Source organism: Vitis riparia, chromosome 5 (assembly GCF_004353265.1).
Source record: "Vitis riparia cultivar Riparia Gloire de Montpellier isolate 1030 chromosome 5, EGFV_Vit.rip_1.0, whole genome shotgun sequence".
Lineage (NCBI taxonomy): Eukaryota > Viridiplantae > Streptophyta > Magnoliopsida > Vitales > Vitaceae > Vitis > Vitis riparia.
The window spans coordinates 11,506,981-11,528,353 of record NC_048435.1 but is presented as its reverse complement, the minus strand read 5'-3'; the positions used below and the strand labels follow the sequence as shown (position 1 = coordinate 11,528,353).

At 36.9% G+C, this 21,373-nt stretch overlaps 3 protein-coding genes across 3 annotated transcripts; 2 read left to right on the top strand and 1 right to left on the bottom strand.

Moving 5' to 3' along the window:
• Window positions 1–1,186: 1,186 nt before the first annotated feature.
• Window positions 1,187–5,288, top strand: LOC117913908 (receptor-like protein kinase 2). Its single transcript, XM_034829024.1, has 2 exons — window positions 1,187–4,467; window positions 4,621–5,288. Exons 1-2 carry the CDS (start codon window positions 1,437–1,439, stop codon window positions 5,136–5,138), a joined length of 3,549 nt encoding a protein of 1,182 aa, XP_034684915.1. The 5' UTR covers window positions 1,187–1,436; the 3' UTR covers window positions 5,139–5,288.
• A 12,149-nt stretch (window positions 5,289–17,437) lies between these two features.
• Window positions 17,438–18,247, top strand: LOC117914911 (glycine-rich protein 23). Its single transcript, XM_034830430.1, has one exon. The coding sequence runs from the start codon at window positions 17,493–17,495 to the stop codon at window positions 17,994–17,996; it is 504 nt and encodes a 167-aa protein (XP_034686321.1). The 5' UTR covers window positions 17,438–17,492; the 3' UTR covers window positions 17,997–18,247.
• Window positions 18,248–19,665: 1,418 nt separating this feature from the next.
• Window positions 19,666–20,511, bottom strand: LOC117915164 (glycine-rich protein DOT1-like). The gene has a single exon (XM_034830735.1). The coding sequence runs from the start codon at window positions 20,509–20,511 to the stop codon at window positions 19,666–19,668; it is 846 nt and encodes a 281-aa protein (XP_034686626.1).
• Between the last annotated feature and the right edge of the window lie 862 nt (window positions 20,512–21,373).

Here is a 21,373-nt window from a genome sequence, read left to right as displayed (position 1 = left end):
ATTTTAAGAGTGCTTGATAATGATTTTTAAAAGTGTTTTTATTATTTTTAATACTTGAAAAATAAAAATTTTCAAATGTTAAAAAAACAAAAAATATTTCCCTGAATCACTATAAAACACACTAATTTAAGTGAAAATTAGTAGTAAGTTTTTATTGTATCATTTAGGTCATAGTGAGCTATTAAGCATGAGACCAGAAGAACAAGGAGGAAACTTTCAATACAATTTGACCCATAAGTCTAAATGGACCCCATAACTTACAAAAAGGTCATAATAATATACACTTTGGTCCATGTGGCATATCAAATAAACAATAGTGATTCCCAACTAAAAGTCTTTCATTCTTGAGAGCAAATAGAGTAAAATAATCACATATTTCAGGGTGGATAGAAAAAAACCAAATGCCATTGGATCCAATGTCGACCTAAACCAAAGCTCTTCTCCCGAAGGATGCTCTGGATGATTCATTAGCTCAAGAAGACGGGAGCATGGCACCACCACCTCTGCTTCATATGCGTGCATGCATACGCGCCACCAATCACCACCATAAAGTTTTAACAAATAAAATAACCTACCCTGCCATGACTAATAAACCACGCCTTCTGGGCATGGCCTGGCAAGGCGCCAGCTTGCGGAATTCTTAATCCGTCATCATCTTCAACACACTACACCTAATGTCAGGAGATGTTGCAAAATTTTCAGCTCCAATGAGATTTTAAATTACGTTTGGAAGTGGCAGCTGTTTTGATAATATGAAGAAATTCGTATTATGGGCTGTGAGATGTCAGCGGGGCGACTCAAAACCTTGCTCACCATCTCTGATAATATGATGAAATCCGCATGCAGTGCCGGTGGGCTCGATTAAACACATCAAATTTAAATGGGTTTGTTCACATTATACTTGATTGGGATTTTCAATAAACACAAAGTGTCTTATTGTATAACGCAATATAAGATGTTTACAAAAAATAACGTTCAATTTTTTATTTTTATATTAATAAATGAGTGGAGGAGGGTAGTTCGAAGCTGAGAAATAAAAAGTAGAAATGAGAGGTGTTTGATGGCATGATTTCAAATAAAGGCAGACAAAAGAGAGCAAGCAGTGAGTTGGAGGTAGGAGCTCAACTGCCGTCACTATCTCGCTTTGTTTACAAAGAGAGCAAAGGGAAGGGAAAAAGGGAAAAACTATAATTAACTAAATCAAGCAAACGATGCGTGTGAAGGCATGGACAGGTGGTGACTCACATCTCCTGCGCGTGACCCCATGTAGCAGCCCTTGCCTTATTCTATTCCATTGAGATTTGAGAGTGAGCATCCCATGTGGAGGTGGTGGTGCTGCAACAGCTGCTCATCTCTAGGTATTCCTTCCTTTGTTTTTTCGTTTCTTTTATCACATTCATTTCCTTTTCTTGTGTGTTTGTCTGTGATAGAAGACTATGAAGTGTGTGTTTTTGAGTTTTGAGTTGAAAGCAAGCAAAGAGAGAACAGAGAGAAGGGAGAGAGAGGAAGCAGAACCCAATGATGCAAACCCGAGAAGAAAGGTTTGGAAATTGAGGCAAATGTCGATGCCCAGCTCGAGGCAACCCTACAACTTCTCATCATTCTTGGTCACTCCGCCACCTCTCTTCCTTTCCTTCTTCTTCCTTGGTCTTCTCACAGCCCCCGTCTTCGCCGTTGACAACCATGAGGCCTTTCTTCTCTTCTCGTGGCTGCATAGCACCCCTTCACCAGCCACCTCATCTTTACCAGACTGGAACATAAATGACGCCACCCCTTGTAACTGGACTTCCATAGTATGCTCTCCCCGAGGTTTTGTAACCGAAATCAATATACAGTCTGTCCATCTCGAGCTCCCTATACCATCAAATCTCTCTTCCTTCCAATTTCTTCAGAAGCTCGTCATTTCAGATGCCAATATTACTGGAACCATCCCTCCTGAGATCGGTGGCTGCACGTCACTTAGAATCATCGACCTTAGTTCCAACAGTCTTGTTGGTACCATCCCAGCAAGTCTAGGTAAGCTTCAGAAGCTTGAGGACTTGGTTTTGAATTCCAATCAGCTCACTGGGAAAATCCCAGTTGAGCTTAGCAACTGCCTTAATCTTAGGAATCTCCTCCTCTTTGATAATCGTCTTGGAGGGAATATTCCACCAGATTTAGGGAAGTTGTCTAATCTGGAAGTTATACGTGCCGGAGGGAACAAAGAAATTACTGGGAAAATCCCTGCAGAGCTCGGAGAATGCAGCAACCTGACTGTGCTGGGGCTGGCTGATACCCAAGTTTCAGGATCCTTACCGGCCTCATTGGGTAAGCTTAGCAGACTTCAGACATTGTCCATATATACTACTATGCTGTCTGGTGAAATTCCTCCTGATATAGGTAACTGTTCTGAGCTTGTAAATTTATACCTTTATGAAAACAGTCTCTCTGGTTCAGTTCCGCCAGAGCTTGGTAAGCTTCAGAAGCTTCAAACCCTCTTGCTATGGCAGAATACTCTCGTTGGTGTCATCCCAGAAGAGATTGGGAATTGTAGTAGCTTGCAAATGATTGATCTCTCTTTGAATTCTTTATCTGGAACCATACCACCATCTCTTGGGGACCTTTCAGAGCTTCAAGAGTTCATGATCAGCAATAACAATGTCTCTGGTTCAATACCTTCAGTTCTCTCAAATGCAAGGAATCTTATGCAGTTACAACTCGACACAAATCAGATATCAGGTTTGATCCCACCAGAGCTTGGGAAGTTGTCAAAGCTTGGGGTTTTCTTTGCTTGGGACAACCAGCTGGAAGGAAGCATTCCTTCTACTTTGGCTAATTGTAGAAACCTCCAAGTACTGGACTTGTCTCACAATTCGCTTACTGGTACCATTCCTTCTGGTTTGTTTCAGCTTCAAAACCTCACAAAACTGCTCTTGATTTCCAATGATATTTCGGGTACCATACCTCCAGAAATTGGTAATTGCAGTTCTCTTGTGCGGATGCGGCTTGGAAACAACCGGATTACCGGTGGGATCCCAAGACAAATTGGTGGACTCAAGAACTTAAATTTTCTTGATCTGTCTAGAAATCGCCTTTCAGGGGCAGTGCCAGATGAGATTGAAAGTTGCACAGAATTGCAGATGGTAGACCTCAGCAACAATATTCTAGAAGGGGCCCTGCCTAATTCACTGTCCTCTCTATCTGGTCTCCAAGTCTTGGATGTTTCAGTGAACCGATTAACGGGCCAGATTCCAGCAAGTTTTGGTCGTCTAGTTTCATTAAACAAGCTCATTCTAAGCGGAAATTCTTTATCCGGATCAATACCTCCTTCACTGGGCCTCTGTTCAAGTCTCCAATTGCTTGATCTCAGCAGCAATGAGCTCTTTGGCAGCATACCCATGGAGCTTTCTCAGATTGAGGCCCTGGAGATTGCTCTCAACCTCAGTTGCAATGGGCTCACTGGGCCAATCCCAACTCAAATATCTGCACTCAACAAGCTTTCCATACTGGATCTTTCGCACAACAAGCTTGAGGGGAATTTGATTCCGCTCGCCAAGCTTGACAATCTTGTTTCTCTAAACATCTCTTACAATAATTTCACTGGTTATCTTCCAGACAACAAGCTCTTCCGACAGTTACCAGCCATAGACCTAGCTGGAAACCAAGGGCTTTGCTCTTGGGGCAGGGACTCATGCTTCTTGAATGATGTGACTGGTTTAACAAGAAATAAAGATAACGTAAGGCAGTCACGGAAACTCAAACTAGCCATTGCATTGCTGATAACAATGACAGTGGCACTGGTCATCATGGGAACAATTGCAGTGATTCGGGCACGAACAACCATCAGAGGAGATGATGATTCAGAGTTGGGAGGAGATTCATGGCCATGGCAATTCACTCCATTCCAGAAGTTAAATTTCTCTGTGGAGCAAATATTGAGATGCCTGGTGGATTCCAATATGATAGGAAAAGGTTGTTCCGGGGTTGTGTATCGCGCTGACATGGACAATGGTGAAGTTATTGCAGTAAAGAAGCTTTGGCCAACAGCAATGGGAGCGTCCAATGGCGACAATGATAAATCTGGAGTTCGTGATTCCTTCTCTGCAGAGGTTAAGACTCTTGGCTCAATCCGTCATAAGAACATTGTTAGGTTCTTGGGCTGTTGTTGGAATCGAAACACAAGATTGCTCATGTATGATTACATGCCCAATGGAAGCTTGGGTAGTCTCCTACATGAGAAGGCTGGAAATTCCCTGGAATGGGGACTACGGTACCAGATTTTGTTGGGGGCGGCACAAGGCCTTGCTTATTTACACCATGATTGTGTTCCGCCCATTGTCCACAGGGACATCAAGGCCAACAACATTCTCATTGGTCTTGAATTTGAGCCTTATATTGCTGATTTTGGCCTTGCTAAGCTCGTCAATGATGCAGATTTTGCTAGATCCTCTAATACGGTTGCTGGCTCCTATGGATATATTGCTCCTGGTAGGTATTTTTTCCCTTTAATGCCATAGACCACATTCAAACCATCTCTGCAGGCTTCTAACATTTTCATGATCATAAATAAACCGGGCTATCAGATTAACAAATTAAAAATTATTCTAGCTATGTTCCTGCTAATTTTTAATATTTTTTCAGAATATGGTTACATGATGAAGATCACAGAGAAGAGCGATGTTTACAGCTACGGAATTGTTGTATTGGAAGTTTTGACAGGGAAGCAACCAATTGACCCAACAATACCAGATGGTCTCCACGTGGTGGACTGGGTGAGACAGAAGAAGGGAGGAGTTGAAGCCCTTGACCCAAGTTTACTATGTCGACCTGAATCTGAAGTGGATGAAATGATGCAAGCATTAGGCATAGCCTTACTATGCGTAAACTCATCCCCTGATGAAAGGCCTACTATGAAAGACGTGGCAGCAATGCTCAAGGAGATCAAACATGAGAGAGAGGACTATGCAAAGGTTGATGTTCTCCTCAAGGGGTTTCCAGCAACAGATATTCAAGACAATAAGAGCTCCAGTGGAGCTCCTGCAACGTCATCATCAACGCCAACAACACAAAGCTTGTACCCAAAAAGCAATAACACAAGCTTTTCTGCATCCTCACTACTTTATTCATCTTCATCTAATGGCAAAATGGGGTTCAATTGAGCAACTACATCTTGCAGCTAAGGAAGTTTGTCATCTTATCAGTCTCTTCGGTTTTCAAAATCTCTGTTTTTTTTCATGTAAAGAAGAAAGGGTTGATATTTGATATAAGCAAATGCAAAACAACAAATAGGGCCAACAGTTGCAGTTTTAGCTTTTGGAGTATTTATGAACTACATGCAGAGTAACGCCTACTCTCCCCCAATATTAAAGTTTTCAAATCACAGGAAACAAACAGAAAATAATCCACAGATAGATAAACCTGGAAGCAAGTCCGGTTTTCTTAATGGGTTTAGATTGACGTGGAAAAACATGAAAGATTACCATAACCAACCAAAGTCCAGAGAAAACAGGTTAAGTATTGGCCTAATGCTATTAGCACTTCATATCATGGCAGACAAGCCTGGAAAATTCAAGGTGGTGTACACGGGTTTTCAGGTTGGGACTAGATTTGCCACCTTAAAAGAAAATAACTGTCATCATCAAACTGTTCAATTTATGATAGCAAAAATCTGAGAAGAGGTTCAAAACAGTTCAACAAATCAGTGGGTGAACACTGAAAGGCTAAGTCATAGATAAGAATTCTAAATTCCTTTGGATGGGACCCATATTTAGTTGGGTCTCTGAAACCCTGCATGTGTTCTTATATTATGGAGTTTGGTGTCTTTGTTTCACCTTTTCTTATGCCCTAGTTGACAATCAATAGGAAAGAATTGATTCCTGATTTCAACTCAGTGTCCCTTTCCGAGATCTTAGACTGCTGTGCTGCTTTAACCAGGACAGAACTTTATGGGCAAAGGACTAAAAAGCTTACAATATGGGCCAGGTAATAAAATTATTTTGTGCAATGATTCAGTATTTGTATGATCAAATGCACAAGTCCATGGATAATTTTCAAAGAGATATAACCACTCGTTCGTAGTTGACCCACCAACACATCATGCAACTGGACATAGGCCTCATGATGAACCCAGTGTACTTGGAGCTAATGAGATTTGATCACTTTGTGAGATCCTTGGCCTGATCAAGATTCAAAACGACCCTTACAAGCAGAAGGCTAGCTCCAACAGCACACATTGAACTGCAATAATATTGTTGCAAGAAGAAGGAGAATCTATCTCTCCTTAAGGGCTATTATAGTACTAAGAATTCTTGTAAGTTTCCTTAAACTGACAAGTACCATGTTTTGGTACTTCTCCAAGCATTTCGACCAAGAGAATTGAGTGGGGAAGGAACTACCCCACAAGTAAAAGCATCAAGTTGAAGGAAGCCAACCAAGAGTAGAAGCTCAAAACAGCTTATAGATAAGGCTCTGAATCACACAAGATACCAAGTTCCCTATTTTGAGATGCTCTAATAAAATAGGCCATTCATCAACTATCTCATATTGCTCCACAAAATAGAAACAGGAGACAAAGCATGTACTTTTCTTCATTGTGGGAGTCTAAACAGAATAAGGGGGAGGGGCTTACCAGTCAGATTCCTGGTCATAACACCCTAATCCATATTATAGACCTCCCTTCCTTATAAATTAAGAGGGCAATATGCATAGCCTCTTCTCATTCATAGCTGAGGACCTTATGTTGGCAAACACTCAAGTTTTAGGTTTAAGTTGTACTTGGATATAAAAACAGAATATCACAAAAGAGAATCAGTAAAAAGGTCTCCCTTTCTTTGGGAGTCAACCGTGTCTATATAACAAGTTATCTCCCATACTTGGTAAGTATATAAAATCTAACTACAAACTAGATGAGAATGATTGTTGCTGGCCAGAACTGTGTGTTTCATCAATCCAGGGGCCTTATGAATATTGTTTGGGCTCCTGATTATTTTTCCCTCATGAGCAGGACCCTTTGATATTCATGAGGGCTAATGCAGTATTTCTGAGAGTTGCAATACAAGCAATGTTTTTCGAGGTAAGTTATACCTCAATTCTTCAAATCTTTCAATAAGTCAAGAGTTATATGCAACTTCATCAATCAATAAGGGCAGTGGCGGAGCCAAAGATTTTGATTAGAGGGGGCAAGGTTGAAATATGTACAATGATTATCTCTCTCTCTCTCTCTCTCTCCCCCTATGTATATATATATTGATAAAAAAAAATTAATTCTTAGATTTTACAAAAGGAAAATAATAATAATTCAAAGGAAATTTTCAAAAGACTAAAAAATAGTAAGAAATATGAGAATAAAATAACCAATAATTTTAGTAATTTTTGCTGCCAAAAAAAAAAAAAATTGTCAAGGAATTTAATAATTTTTTTTCAAATAACTAAGAATACAATCAACTAAAAGTAACGAGATTTTTTACTTAAAATTTTCTATTATATGATATATTAAAATGACACTATCATTAAAATAAGATTTAAAATTTAAATATAAATTCCCTTAATATGAATTATTAAATGGCACATAATCTAATATAGTTACATAATTTATTTCGAAATTAATCATTATTTAATTAAATCTCAAAATTAAATAAATAAATAAATTAAAATATAAAAAAAATTGATGAGAACACAAAATTTAAAACAATTATTTAATAAAAGGTCAAATACAGAGTAACCAAAAATTTAATATTATTAGAAAAGTTACAACAAAATCAAAATTTTACATATGATAGAAAGATGGAAAAATAAATTAAGATGTTGTATGAAGGACAAAAATTAAATTAAATTAAATTTTAAAAAATCAAAATTAAATCTATCTTTTGTGGAGTACAAAGTTTCTATTTCATTTTTTTATTATTTGAAAACCTCTTATTATATATATGAGATTTTTTTGTGGGAAAAAGAAATTGAGGGGGCGGGGGGGTGCATGTGCCCCTGCTGCTGGCTCTGCCAGTGAATAAGAGGAGAACCCAAAGGATTGACCTTCAAAGAGACCATATCATAACATTGGGTATAGATAAGAAAATGGAACACCTTCAAGTGACTTTGGTTTCATTTATGAAGAGGAAATTGACAGATATCAAGAGTTTGAGGTAGAATGGTATGAGGTCAATAATTTATACAGATGATCTTACTGGCCTTGGTCCCCATTGGAAGGGTCCCAATACATGAAAAGACAATTGAACTGGAATAGGATGAAGTGGCTCGAGAAGGAACTGGATGAAGTCCGTGTGAAACTAATATGAAGGGCAGCCATCAGTCTATTCCAATTAACGAGCTCAGGACCACCTAGTTTTGAGTCCCTTTTTATGGAGTTCAGATCCAAAATAATGTAACCACAGGTGCCTAGTATTTTCCTTTTATCACTTAATCATATCTATGACTTCGGTCAGCCATGTTTAGTTAAACAAGTTATGCATATAGACACTAATCCAAGTCCAGGCATTGTGTGTTCATGTCCTTTTGAACTCTGTACTTCATGGCAGGATCATGACAATGAACTGTTCAACTTACCTTGATTCCTTAACCACTTCTAGGGAACATCCCACATCTTGGAGCACACCTGGAATTCTCAACAAAAAATTTCCATTCTTTGTTCTTTTACTTCATATCTGCTCAATTTCTCTCTTTTCCAAAATTTCATTTTAAACACATTTATTTCCGGTTTCCAAGTGGAGATCAAACAACTTAAAGTGGCATTCTCTGCTAATACTTCATGTTTTCCTTTACTGTTCATTTTTTCTCCTCTTTTTTTGGCCCCCTGTCCAAGATACTAGACATCAATTATTTCTCAGCTTTGGATTGTGTTTTTAATTAGAATCTAAGAAATGTGAGTAAAGCTCTCTGTCTCTTTCACATTGCTAAACCTCTGGAGCTTTAAATGCCATTCTTTTTTATCAGAAGAAAATGATATGCTTCAAATGTTGTTACTCAGTTATATCTAGCTACACTAAGAATGCCACCATGGAAACTGACGTAATTTATCATCCATGCAAGATGGTTGATTGACACTTTTGGTTGAATAAATAATGTGGGCAGTGTAAATGTCAGGTAGGAGTGCCTCACCGAGAAAGGAAATGCCATCCTATGAACCATATGCACTCTCTTGAGTTTGGAGGTGGAGGGTCTGGGGATTGGGGAGAAATGCATAAACAAGGATAATAACATAAGAGGAAATAGCCTTTACCATTAAGGTTGATAGGCAGTGGGAAAGATATGATGGTTAACTTAAGGTTATCTTTCAGGCTACTCTCTTAGTGTGCATTCACTCTTATCAGGCGCATAGCGCAGAGAAGATTACAATAAAGCACGAAGAAGCATGTCATGTTATCTATGTAAGCTGAACAAGTGCATGAAAAACATTTCTATGCAAACAGCCATCTCCAATATCATAATTTGAAATCTTTTTAGTTAGAAGCAAGAATATACAGCAGTTTAGAAGAATAGGAAATAAATATAAAGCTCATCAAATGGAAAATGCTAGAAGGAGAGCAGACTTCCATTCCATATCAAATTTATGAAGTGTGGTTTATGAGGAAGAGATCATAGTGTCAGTGACTCAGTGGTAAGATTTTATCAGAATCTGTATTTTGGGAGCATGGAGGTATACATGGTCTAGATGGTGTCATTTTTGGTCAGTTACGTCAAGAGAAAGGGGTGAGAGACCTTTGGTGAAGAGGAAATTGTTAAGGTTATTTTAGACCTAAAGGGTGATATTGCCCTAAACCAGATGGATTTGCCCTGATTCTTTACAAGAAAGATGGGAAGTTTTGTAGTGACTTTGGCATATATATAAATGAATATTTTCGATCAAAGTTAAGACTAAGTTCAAATTCTACCTTTATTATGCTTCTTGTTAAAAAACAGAGTCCATCCAATGAATTACAGAGCATGTATAAAGACAATTGCAAGGGTTTGATCAAACAGATATGAAGTGAAGATTTATCGAATAGAGAATGTAAGGAAAACATATTTTAGACAGAGTTCTCATATATAACGAGTCTTTCAAAATGCCAAACCATCCTTGGGGATTCTAAGTGCTAATCGAAACCTAAAAAAGGAGAGTTTGAATCTATAGCCCCAAACACATGAAGAGCCCAATTATGTAGTTTGTTATCCTGAAATTTCTTTCTCTCCTCCTCCACTCATTAGATTTACTGGATAGGACAGCTAGAGTCTCAATCATTCTCTATGTATATTGAATGTATAGTTTTATTGTCCTTTTCTTCCTCTAGTTACTAACTATGTGCTTTCCTGAACCTCTTAAGTTTGTGGTATTCAATTGGAGGCACTTGGTGTATGATGACAACTCAACCTTATGGTAGAGACAACCAAAACTACTCAAAATTTTTAATGAAGGCTTTCCTACAAGTATCTCAGGAGGAGGAACTGCTAAGAGAGATACAGAGGTCACTGCCTAATGTCTATGAAAATGGATATAGTAAACTTAGGTATGATTCTATTTCAGTTAGAAATTTTATTCAGTGACATTTGGTGGCACATACAGGATGGGTTGCATCCGAAGAAAGCTTTGGAAAATTTTCTGATGTTAATTCGTGCATACATTGCACCATTAATGAATTGAGCATCTCTGAACCAGGGGGGAGAAGTCAGTAAAGGGAAAATTACGAGCTTAATGAAAGGTAAGAACATCTAATAAAGCTTCTCAGTAAAAGAAAAGTAAAGTATGCTGAGACAATGATGATAACTAAAGTTTGTATGGATGGTGGTTTGAACATAGGTTTTATGGTTTGGCTTAGAGATCAACAACCATCACTCTTTTTTTCTGGCAAATCAGGATTAACTTTTGAAGGATGGAAGGAGTTAGGGTAGAAGAAAAATGGAGATTTTTCTGGCTGGTTGTAAGAAAGAGAGATACCCAGCTCTGATAGGCAGAAGAGGCAGAAAAAGCAAAAGAGGGGAGATTTGAAGGATGCGAGTGTGCTCAGGACTCTACAACAGTAAAAGGCTCCTTGAAATTGTGGGGTGGTGGATCACTTATGTTCAAACTGAAGAAGAAAAGATGGCAAGAGATGATGAATGGGATCTAGCTATGAGTATGAAGATTAAGAGCATAGATGTCATGTGGCTCTGCTTTGCCTCATGGAAACCATTTTAACAAGGATCATGTGATCATTGATGAAGGGGATTATTGGTTATAAACAAACTATGGATTAATAGTTATCTAAAAGAGCATATAAATAATGTGTTCATTTCACTCAGTCATCAAGATGGTTGAGTTTTAAAGGGGGCCTGTGAATGTAAAGGTGGGTGTTGGAAGCAATGAACAAGCATCAAATTGGAAAGGGAAGTGAGGTTGGTAACCAGGGTTAGGGTTCTACAGTCTAAATCCAATCCTTGGAGTCATTTTGTAGTTGTCAGAGGGAAGCAACTTTTTGTAGGCACTAATTATCAAAAACCATACAAATCAACCCATTGAATCATCGGCTTTATAATTGATATCTACACCATTTTAGTCGGTGCTTGCATCTTGGCTAGTGACTTGTTGAGGGCTGTTGTAGCTCACTTCAACTTTCCCCTCCAAATAAGTAAACAAAACTTATATGTGCCCTTTTCCATTATTTCCAAAAAGAAAACAAAGGAAAATGATTATTCAACAGAAACAATGCATCCGAAATAGGGAGTTAGAAAGAAAATTCAGAGCGTTAGAGGGAGCTAACAAGAATGTTTCTGCTACAAAATCCAATGCTCTATGTGTTCATCCTCAAAACCCACATGGAAAATGGAAAATGAAAAAGAAAAGATAAGATTAGCCAGAGTAACTTACGGAAAGATCTAGTTTCATCATTAATAGGCCTATCATTTGAAGGCGGGAACCGTCAGCATTTACAAATGTATGATCTGCTTCACCGGAAGAAATAGAAAAAATTGTATCGAAAATATGATAATTTATGGTATATGTAATGATATACTTCATGGTTTTAAAATGTTTTACAATGTTGTGTTATACCCGATTGCAAAGTCAAGCAGAGAGACAATTCTAACGAGGCTAAACAAACAAAGGTTCACATCAAGGTCATAGATAGATTTTGATATCATTTGTAACAACTCTCTCTCCCAATTATATAGATGTTGTTCATCAAGAGTTCAAATAAACCGTCAAGACTTTAAAACATATCTACTTTGTTCGAAAGGCCACATCGAGTTCAATAATCAATTTTAATATTATTTGTAATAACTAATTATCAACTGTTTAGATGTTGTTCGTTCAAAGTCCAATAAAGTCCTCATGACTTTTTTTAAAAGAATTAAATTTCTTTAAAATACTATCAGTACATACCCAATGTCAAATCTATTGTGAAATCTGAGTTTTGTTATAAATGCATAAAACTATGGTATAAGCAAATAAGATCAAAATATAAAAATAAAAAAAATAAATTTCGGAATAAACAAATGAGACCAAATTCTAATGGGATGGAACGAAGATACAAAATAGTGAGATATACTTAGTATAAAATAATTGAATTCTAATATAAAACAATAAGCTACACAAGTGACACATTTCATTAGTAATACATTTTTTGTAAGTATTGAAAAAATGTATTTAAACGGTGTAAGCATTGATGAAAATTTCGTGATATTTTATAAAAAATTTATTAAAGTATTGAGCTTCGGCCTACAATGAGATTATCAAAATACCATGAAAAATTTTTCAAGTACTCTTAATTTGGGTGAAAAGTCATTATTAGATTGAGAATTTTGTCATTGTTTGGATTTTGATTTAGACTTTTAAATTTTGGACATTGTTTAAATGTTAGAATTCGGTTACCATTTAAATTCTTTAAGTTTGAAGTTGTTGGGAGGATAACACATTGATGTATGTGTTATTTTTTTCAGTTGAGTTGTAAGGATTATAATATGTTTTAGTATACTGTTAATTAATTCATAAACAAGATGATTGTTAAGTCATTCGCATTTTAAGTCTTCCAACTTAAGATATGAAATAACTATCATACCCTTGAAATGGATCTCAGGACATGACAGGAGAAGTTTGCAAAACCTATAAATTAAGGAAATTAGAGACAAGAGAAGAGGAAGAGATAATTAATAATTCGTCTTACTCATTTTGAAAATAAGATTTCTAATCTTTTTTCTATTTTCTTTAAATATAATATTTAACAAATATGGACTTAAAAATCTAAATTTTAGAATGACTTTTATAGGCATAAGAATAAAAGTAGACTTTCTGATATATCCCTACCACTGCATATTTGCTCTACCTTTTGTTTTGTTCTTACAAATTCTTATCTTGCTAATTATCTATATTTATATATGAATGAATTTTTAAGTATAAAATCTAAAGAAAAATGTAAGGAAGAAAAAAGCTCTTTTTTTCAATGGGAAAATTGATTATCAATCGGTTTTGTGCAATGTAATTTCCTTGTTATAGAAATGCACATTTGTGTGTATAACACAAGAATTTTCATTAATTTAACTAGTACCAAAGGAGAGAACTCTGCAGTGAGCCAAAATATTTTCTCAAACCATGAAAGATCCTAATGGAAAGTATGTAGAATATGAGACTCGGCTTTAAGCTCTTGATGACAACAGACTTGGACACTTACCATACTATTTGAGGGATGACAATCTACTTATTGTGACCATACAAAATCAAGTATAAATATGATGGTTTCGAAGAAAAAGACACAAAGCATGCTTACTTGCTTAGCAACCCTACAAACAATAAAAAGCTAGAGTTTTGACTTTATTGAACTTTATAATGTTGGCTGATTAAAGGGGCATAGGGAGTATGGAGCAGTCGGGTTTTTGAAAGGAGTTTGAAACAACCCTGGCTTATATGGAATTTTGTCACCAAAATGAGCTCGGGCTCTTACAAAACATATACAATCCACATTATGGGCCACTTTCATCTAGGTGATCCCAACTTGGTTTTTTTGTTCTATCAAGTCAGGATGGCTTAGTAGATACATGAATTTAAAACATTTCTCAAAACAAGCTTGTTAGTGTATTAGATTATGTTGCAATTTTGTTCTATTAATGCACTAAATTTGACATATCTTATGTCTCGGAGGTCTTAATGATAGTAGTAGACTTCAAGTTATTGAGATTGAATTCATTTGAGGTACATATGTGCTGGTAGTATAATGACAAGTTTAATGGCTAAAAAAAAAAAAAAAAAAGGAATGGTAATTGAGAGGGAATATTGGAAAAGGATGAAAAGTAAAGAGAAAAATAGGAGGAAACGTTCAAACACCATAATGGGGAAGTTCAGACATCCTATGGACGTTTAAATGTTCTATTTAGGGACATTTAAATGCTCATTGCACACGGTTTAAATGTTGGTACCCTAGTTATTTTAAAATTTGATTTTTGCGGTTTTAAGATTGACTTTTTATTTTTTTTATTTTTTTTTTTGTAAATTCACATTATTGTTTAATATAAAAACCTAGTTTTTAAATATTGATTGATGAAATTGTTAAGATAGAAACTTAAAAATATGACATAATGTAATAATAAATAAATTTCATTATTATTTATAATATATATATGATTTTGGTTCCCATTCACTAATTAAAACAGATTTTATGGTTTTAAATTTGATTTTTTTTTTCTTTTTGGTAAATCCACTTTGTTAAAACCTTCTTTGAATAATCAACTACGATTTAACATTAAAACCTAATCTTTAAACATTGATTGATGAAGCTATTAATATAAAACCATTAAAAATATGGCATGATGTAATAATAAATGAATTTTATTATTATTTATAACATACATGATTTTGGTTCTCTGTTCACTATCCCATTTATACATTATCTATGTTGAACATTCATGCCTTCATCACTTGCATTATAGCATTGTACATAACTTAAGTACATTAGGAATTGTATGAAATATCCAAGTCATAAGTTTTTTACAAGTAGATAAGTAGTTCTTAGCTGGTTCATGGATTTAAATAATCAATTTGAAGTTGTAGCACCTTACATCATAATTGGAGGGATGATTAATTTATCATGGTCATCGAGATGATATTTCTATATAGTGAGTGTATTAGTATATATGATTATATATTAGACAAGACTTATGGTGATTACATTGACTATCGAGCAATCACAATTTCACTAAGCTACTGTATTGTATATGTTTTTAACATTGTGAGAACACTGATCTAATGCTAAAGTTTTCAGTGACTTTGACCTACAAGTAAGATATTGAGATTGTCATATATTCTTTATAGACTGAGTCATTATTGATTAAGACAAATGTTAGCATGTATGTTCAAGATAGACACCATGATACCTTGTAAGTTTGAGATAATGTACCTTAATATTGGGTGATCCTAAGTACATGTGATCTTGAAAACTCTAATAAAATTACCTCAGTGTGAATCATTCATCATTGTATCAATTTGTTCGTGTGAGAAAAGTGAGAAAGAAGTTAAGGGATAATCCTTGGTATATTGTAAAGATTTATTGTAACCTAAAAAATCCAAAAGTACCTAGAAAAGAAAGAGCTTTGATTGGAAAAGTTGTTGGAGATAGCGTGGATTGTCTTCTAACTTGGATTGAACCTTGAGGGAGTGGGGATCACTAAACCAATATAAATACTATTTGCAATCTTTTTGCTACTCTCTTCACTAGTTATTTGTAATGATTCTTGCATTGCATTCTCAACACTTGTTAAAATTAATCAAGGTTTTAAAAAATTGATTAATAAAAACCTAATTTACCCCTTTTTGGGATTTACCAAAGTTGGATTAGCTCGTCACCTAAAATAGATTAGTTTTTCTTTCAGGAAGAGTTCACTATTTCAAAGATTTAAAGTTGGAGTTTTAAAAAGTTTTATTAACTAATTTAACTATTTTTCTTTTAAAAAATTATGTTATAACTGTATTTAATTATTATTTTTGTTTTATGAAAGGAAAAAGAAAGGAAGAATGAAAGAAAGAAAGAAAGAAAGAAAGAAAGAAGAGAAGAGATAGGTTACCAATCATGAACCATTAAGTGGAAATTAAGCAGAACAGCTAGCTGGCTTGGGCTTATAATCGCCAGGGCCATAGGTTGAGATAAGGCCATTGGGAGGTGTTCCATGCATGGTTGCAATCAATATGATGGGTCACACTCCGACCCTATGCCACTTGCGTTGTTTGTTTAAGAACATCAACAATCCCACCGACCCCGCCCACTAAACTATCCAAAGCTTCAGATAAATTCGTGAAGTTCTTCATACATTGAAATAAGTCTGAGTCACCTCTGAATAGGAGCTTAGAAGAAGGTGGGTGGTTTACATCTTTCAACTAAGAATCACATAGAAGGCGAAAAATTTTAAACTAATGCAGATTGTTGATGATTATCAAGGCAATATTTACTAGTCATGAATTAATTGGACACTTTCTTTTTCATTTTCTTGGAATTGTGGAGGCTAATAATTAATGGCCAAAATTCATTCCTCCATTCACCATGACAGGTGATTATTTCTCTCATTCTTCGGACCACGTACAAGGAAGCTACGTTGTTAATCCCAAGCGTAACCATTACTTTCTTCACCATAAAAGCTGAATAGAAGTCAGCTTTCATCGGTTCTTGGACTGTTGATAAATCCGAGGATGCAAACTACAATTTATAGGACAGGAGTTCATCAATAACCCTCTATCATTTTTCAGGTCCTTTTTCCTCCATCTTTATGACGATTCTAGTTAACCGAAGCCAAGAGGATTTTAATCCACTGGTATGAGTGAGGCTCTCTTACGTACTTGAGAGAGAGACATGGAGTTGTGAGGCCATGAAAGAAAGCATTTTGCAGCTGATATGTTAAGCATGTTATATGGCTTCACACAATCGCGCAAAAAATGGATGGCTATATCACTAGGCTTTCCTCCTAGGAAGAAAAAAAAAAATTGTTTCCTGTGTAATTTTAAAATTTTTATTAGAATTTGTATGGAAGCATTTAGTAGAAAAGTTACTAACATTGCTAAATATTTTTACTGAAAATTCTCACTTTTTATTAATAGTACTAAAAAAAAAAGCAACCATTTATATAGTCCTTGAAATGAAAAATTTGGGGAATAAATTCAAGAACTTTGATGGGAGCAACACCGGGCTTGTGCCACACTGAAACTCGACCCCACTAACACATGGCATTGGCGTTGGGACCGCGCAAGACATGCACACAAGTCACTTAAGAGGAATCGACAAGTCGCATGACCCTTCATGCAAGCCCTCGAATCACGTGAAATTAATTACTTCTCCATTTTCATTTTCTTTCCATTTTGATCCCACCTAACTCTGACCAAAATTGAAAGAATTTCTCACTTCTCGAAATTGCGAAAGCAAAAGACATTGCCAATTTATGGAAGCCCTTTAATACTCGCAACTGTCACCTACACCCACCGTTCTTATCTTCCATAAAAGGGACCTTATCTTAGTGCACTTCAGTCAAAACCATAGTAGAGAGTGTGTGTGTGCGTGAGAGAGAGAGAGAGAGAGATGGCAAGTTGGTGCGTCATGTTGATACTTGCTTTGGCAGTGGTGCATGCAACTGCTCGTAAGGTACCAAACGACCAAGCAGTGTTGGATGCTCATGTACCAAAGGATGGCACACCCAAAGGGGCTGCCGTTGGAGACAAAAAGAATTTTATCACGTACGGTGGGGTTGGCGGCTTTGCTGGTGTCGGTGGCTATGCTGGAGTCGCCGGGGTGCTACCGGTCGGTGGCGTGGGAGGAGTTGGTGGACTTGGTGGTGCAGGAGGCCTTGGTGGGCTAGGTGGAGTGGGTGGGTTGGGCGGTGCTGGTGGGGTCGGTGGGCTGGGCGGTGCTGGTGGCGTAGGCGGGTTGGGCGGTGCAGGTGGCTTAGGTGGTTTGGGCGGTGCAGGTGGATTAGGTGGTGGTGCTGGTGCCGGTGGCGGAGTTGGTGGTGTTGGGGGTGTTGGTGGCGCCGCTGGTGGCGGAGTGGGTGGTGGAGCTGGCGGTGGCATCCTACCATGCCCTTGAATTGGTGCAATGCAAGATGTTTAGGTGTTTGTTGTTGTGTTTAAGGTTAGTCACTAATTAATTAGTGGTATGTTTTTCCCTTGTTTTTTTGGTTGTGTCAAAGCCTCAAAGGTGGTTGTAGCTCTCTATGAAAACTTGTTCCTAAGCTGTTTTCTTTCTGTTCTATCTGGTCAAGTTTTCTCTTTTCGTTGCAAAAAATATTTGTGCTCAACTCTTCATTTTTCACTAGTGATGATGCTCCTTTCTCTAAATAGTTCAGTCGAAATTATTGTTCAAATTATAACGTAAGACAGAGGATTAATGTATGTGACTCACACAACAATTTCACTTCACGATATAAGTGTCCAACTGACTTTCTGATTTGCCTTTTGGATCACATTTATGTTTTGAAGGAATACATGTCATTAAGAGAAGTACCCACTCTAAAGAAAAAAAAAACAGCCAAAGTAGTTTTTTTTAATCTCAAATCTCTCTTTTGAGCTTACCCTGGGGTTCTAGGTTTCTTAGAAGTTACAGGAATGGCTCCCTTTGAGAAGAAGACCTCCATTTATTTTCAGTTGAACCATTCTGTGGCCTCATCATAGTACAAGCAAAAGAGGATTTTTCATGAGAATCCACAATGGACTCACCTTTATGCATGCATGCCCCATTTTTGGCTTGTGAGATATGTTTTATCGTAAAGTTTTTTCCACAAACTTATAAATCTCGGAGAGGACACAACCTCATAATCATCTATATGTCTTCACTGAGAAGCTAGTTTTAGAAAGTTTAGAGAAGTAATATATTCCATGAGGTGGGGAGGGAAGTTGCAGGCAGAAGATAAGGCTGCAAATGAACATTGCATTCCCATTTTGCATGGATGCCACCTGCATGGCCTGCCTCATCCAACGCTGTTTTTGCTTTTACCCCACTTGATATTTAATGCAAATTATATACTACTTTTTAAATAAATTACACGTTAGGAAATTCCCTCCACCCTTTCAAATATTTATATCCTATAGATAACGGTGGAGTGTTGTAATTTTAGGTTCGGGAAAATAAGAAAAATGCTAAAAAAAATTATTTGTATATTATTAAAAACTATTAAGAAATTTAATTATTTTAAAACTATTTAATTTTTATATAAAAAAAGTTAAATAAATAAAGAAATACTTAAAATAATATCTAAGAATAATTTATTAACTTAAATTTTTTCCTTATTTTTCTTTTTTCTTTTTTCCGAGAACCAAAATCTTATTTTAAGAAAAAAATATAAGATATTGATTCAATACTTACCAAAATTTCAATCTCGTGAAGATATGAAAAATAAGAACAGTACGGAAAGAGTGAGATATACTTTTAACAGCAGCAGGCCCTGTATTTTATTGAAAAATCAATTTCGAGAGCGAGTGGCACGAATGGCTAGAAAACAGTATTTATCAATTAAGCATAGCCAGGCATTCGCATAAAACTAGCTCCCATCTTTGTTAAGAGTCTGTTTGCAAAAGGAAAATGTCATCTAGGAGAAGCACACCACTCTGATTGATAATCTTATGGTGGGTACATGGACCAATGCTAAACTTCAGCCTTGGAAAATTCCAAGGGTTATTTCATCATGCGAAAAATGTAACAAGCACAAAAAAGGAAATATGAGAAAGGACTTCAAACAACATAATTACCAGTAGACCGGTTAACAGAAGAGGATGGGATTTAGGGGTTTTCTTCTGTCATCAGCGCCCATGACCACCTCCACTGCCAAAGCCACCCCCAAATCCAAAACCACCGCCTCCCCCACCTCCACCTCCACCTCCACCGCCACTTCCACCATATCCTCCGCCACCTCCAGCTCCAAATCCTCCACCAAACCCACCAACCCTCCTCCTCCCCCACCACCGCCGCCGCCACCTCCAGAATTCCCTCCCATCCCAACCCCACCAGCTTCTTCCCCTCCACCACTACTCTCATTTCCTCCATCATTTCCGTTATCATCACCATCATCACTGCCACCAACTCCAGAGGATCCGTCATTGTTTCCTCCACCTCCACTGCCTTGATCACCAACGGGAACATCCCCACTCCTCTTTCCCCCACCCCCACCTCCATCAGTACAGTTCCTGTTTTCCCCATTACCACCAAAACTAGGTACCTGACCAGGTGTCCCACCTAACCTACCAGTACCACCACCACTTTCGCCACCTTCTTGACCACCATAATTGCCACCTTTTCCTCCTTTTTCACCACCTTCTGCACCACCAGTACTGGGCACACCACCGTATACTCCTCCCCCGGATCCACCACCTCCAACACCCTTATAACCACCATTATTTTCACCTTTTCCTACGGACCCAACTCTTCCTTTGGGATTGCCCCTAGTCCCTACTCCACCAACAGTGCTGCTGCCACTCTCTCCAGGCTTGCAATCCACTTTTGTATCCCTGAAACCAAGACTTTTAATGGGCCTGGAGCTATCCACCTTCAAAATCAATAAGGATAACATTAAGATCACAACAAGAACCATATAATGGAATTCCTTCATGTTTGCAGCTGAAGGATTAATGCTCATACTGTTGAAGTTCAAGAACAGATTCCCATAAATAGAGCAAGCCCTGCAGGTGGTGGATTAGGGTGCAGCTCCCTTCAACAAAAGTACAAGAAAACTAAGTTGCATGGTGCACGTGAATCTGCAAGACAGCTCAAGAAATGAATCGGCACTAACTTCTGAGTTTCGTCCAGCTAGTGGCTTTCTAACTTTTATTTCAGTTGCCGGGGTTTGGTACGTGAATCTGATCATAGCGTAGCCATAAGCTTTGTAGTTCCAATGCACTCATCGGTATTTTACAAATTTGAGAATAGGAATCCAACTTGAAACCATGGTGTCAGACCAGCCGGCCGAGCTGGCCACTGAGAGGTCGTTGCTACTGCTGCCACAATAAGCAATATTGTAACACTCCGGTTTTCAATTCCAGGTAAAATTTAAGAATCAAAAAGTTCCACTAAAATTATCAGTCAAATGGTAAAAAAGAAGGGTGAAAATCTACTCCTCCATATATAATTGGGAATTTTTTTTAAAAAGCGTGTAGACTTATTATAATTTGAAATTTTGCCATGTGAGATTTAAAGAGTGAGAATCATTTGAAGAAAAGCTTAGCTATTGGATTATTAAGATTAGATTTTGAAATTTTCAATATTGTGAAAATTAATTTAATTATTATTGGATAATTATTGGATAATTTTGATGAGAAAAATTGATGAAATTTGCATTATGTCGAATTGTTAAAATAAAATCGAATTTAATATGGTGATGAATCAATTTAATTTTTATAATTGGATTGAAACTTATATAATGACAAAACATAAAATAGAATTGAACTGAAATTAAATCAAGATTAAATATATTA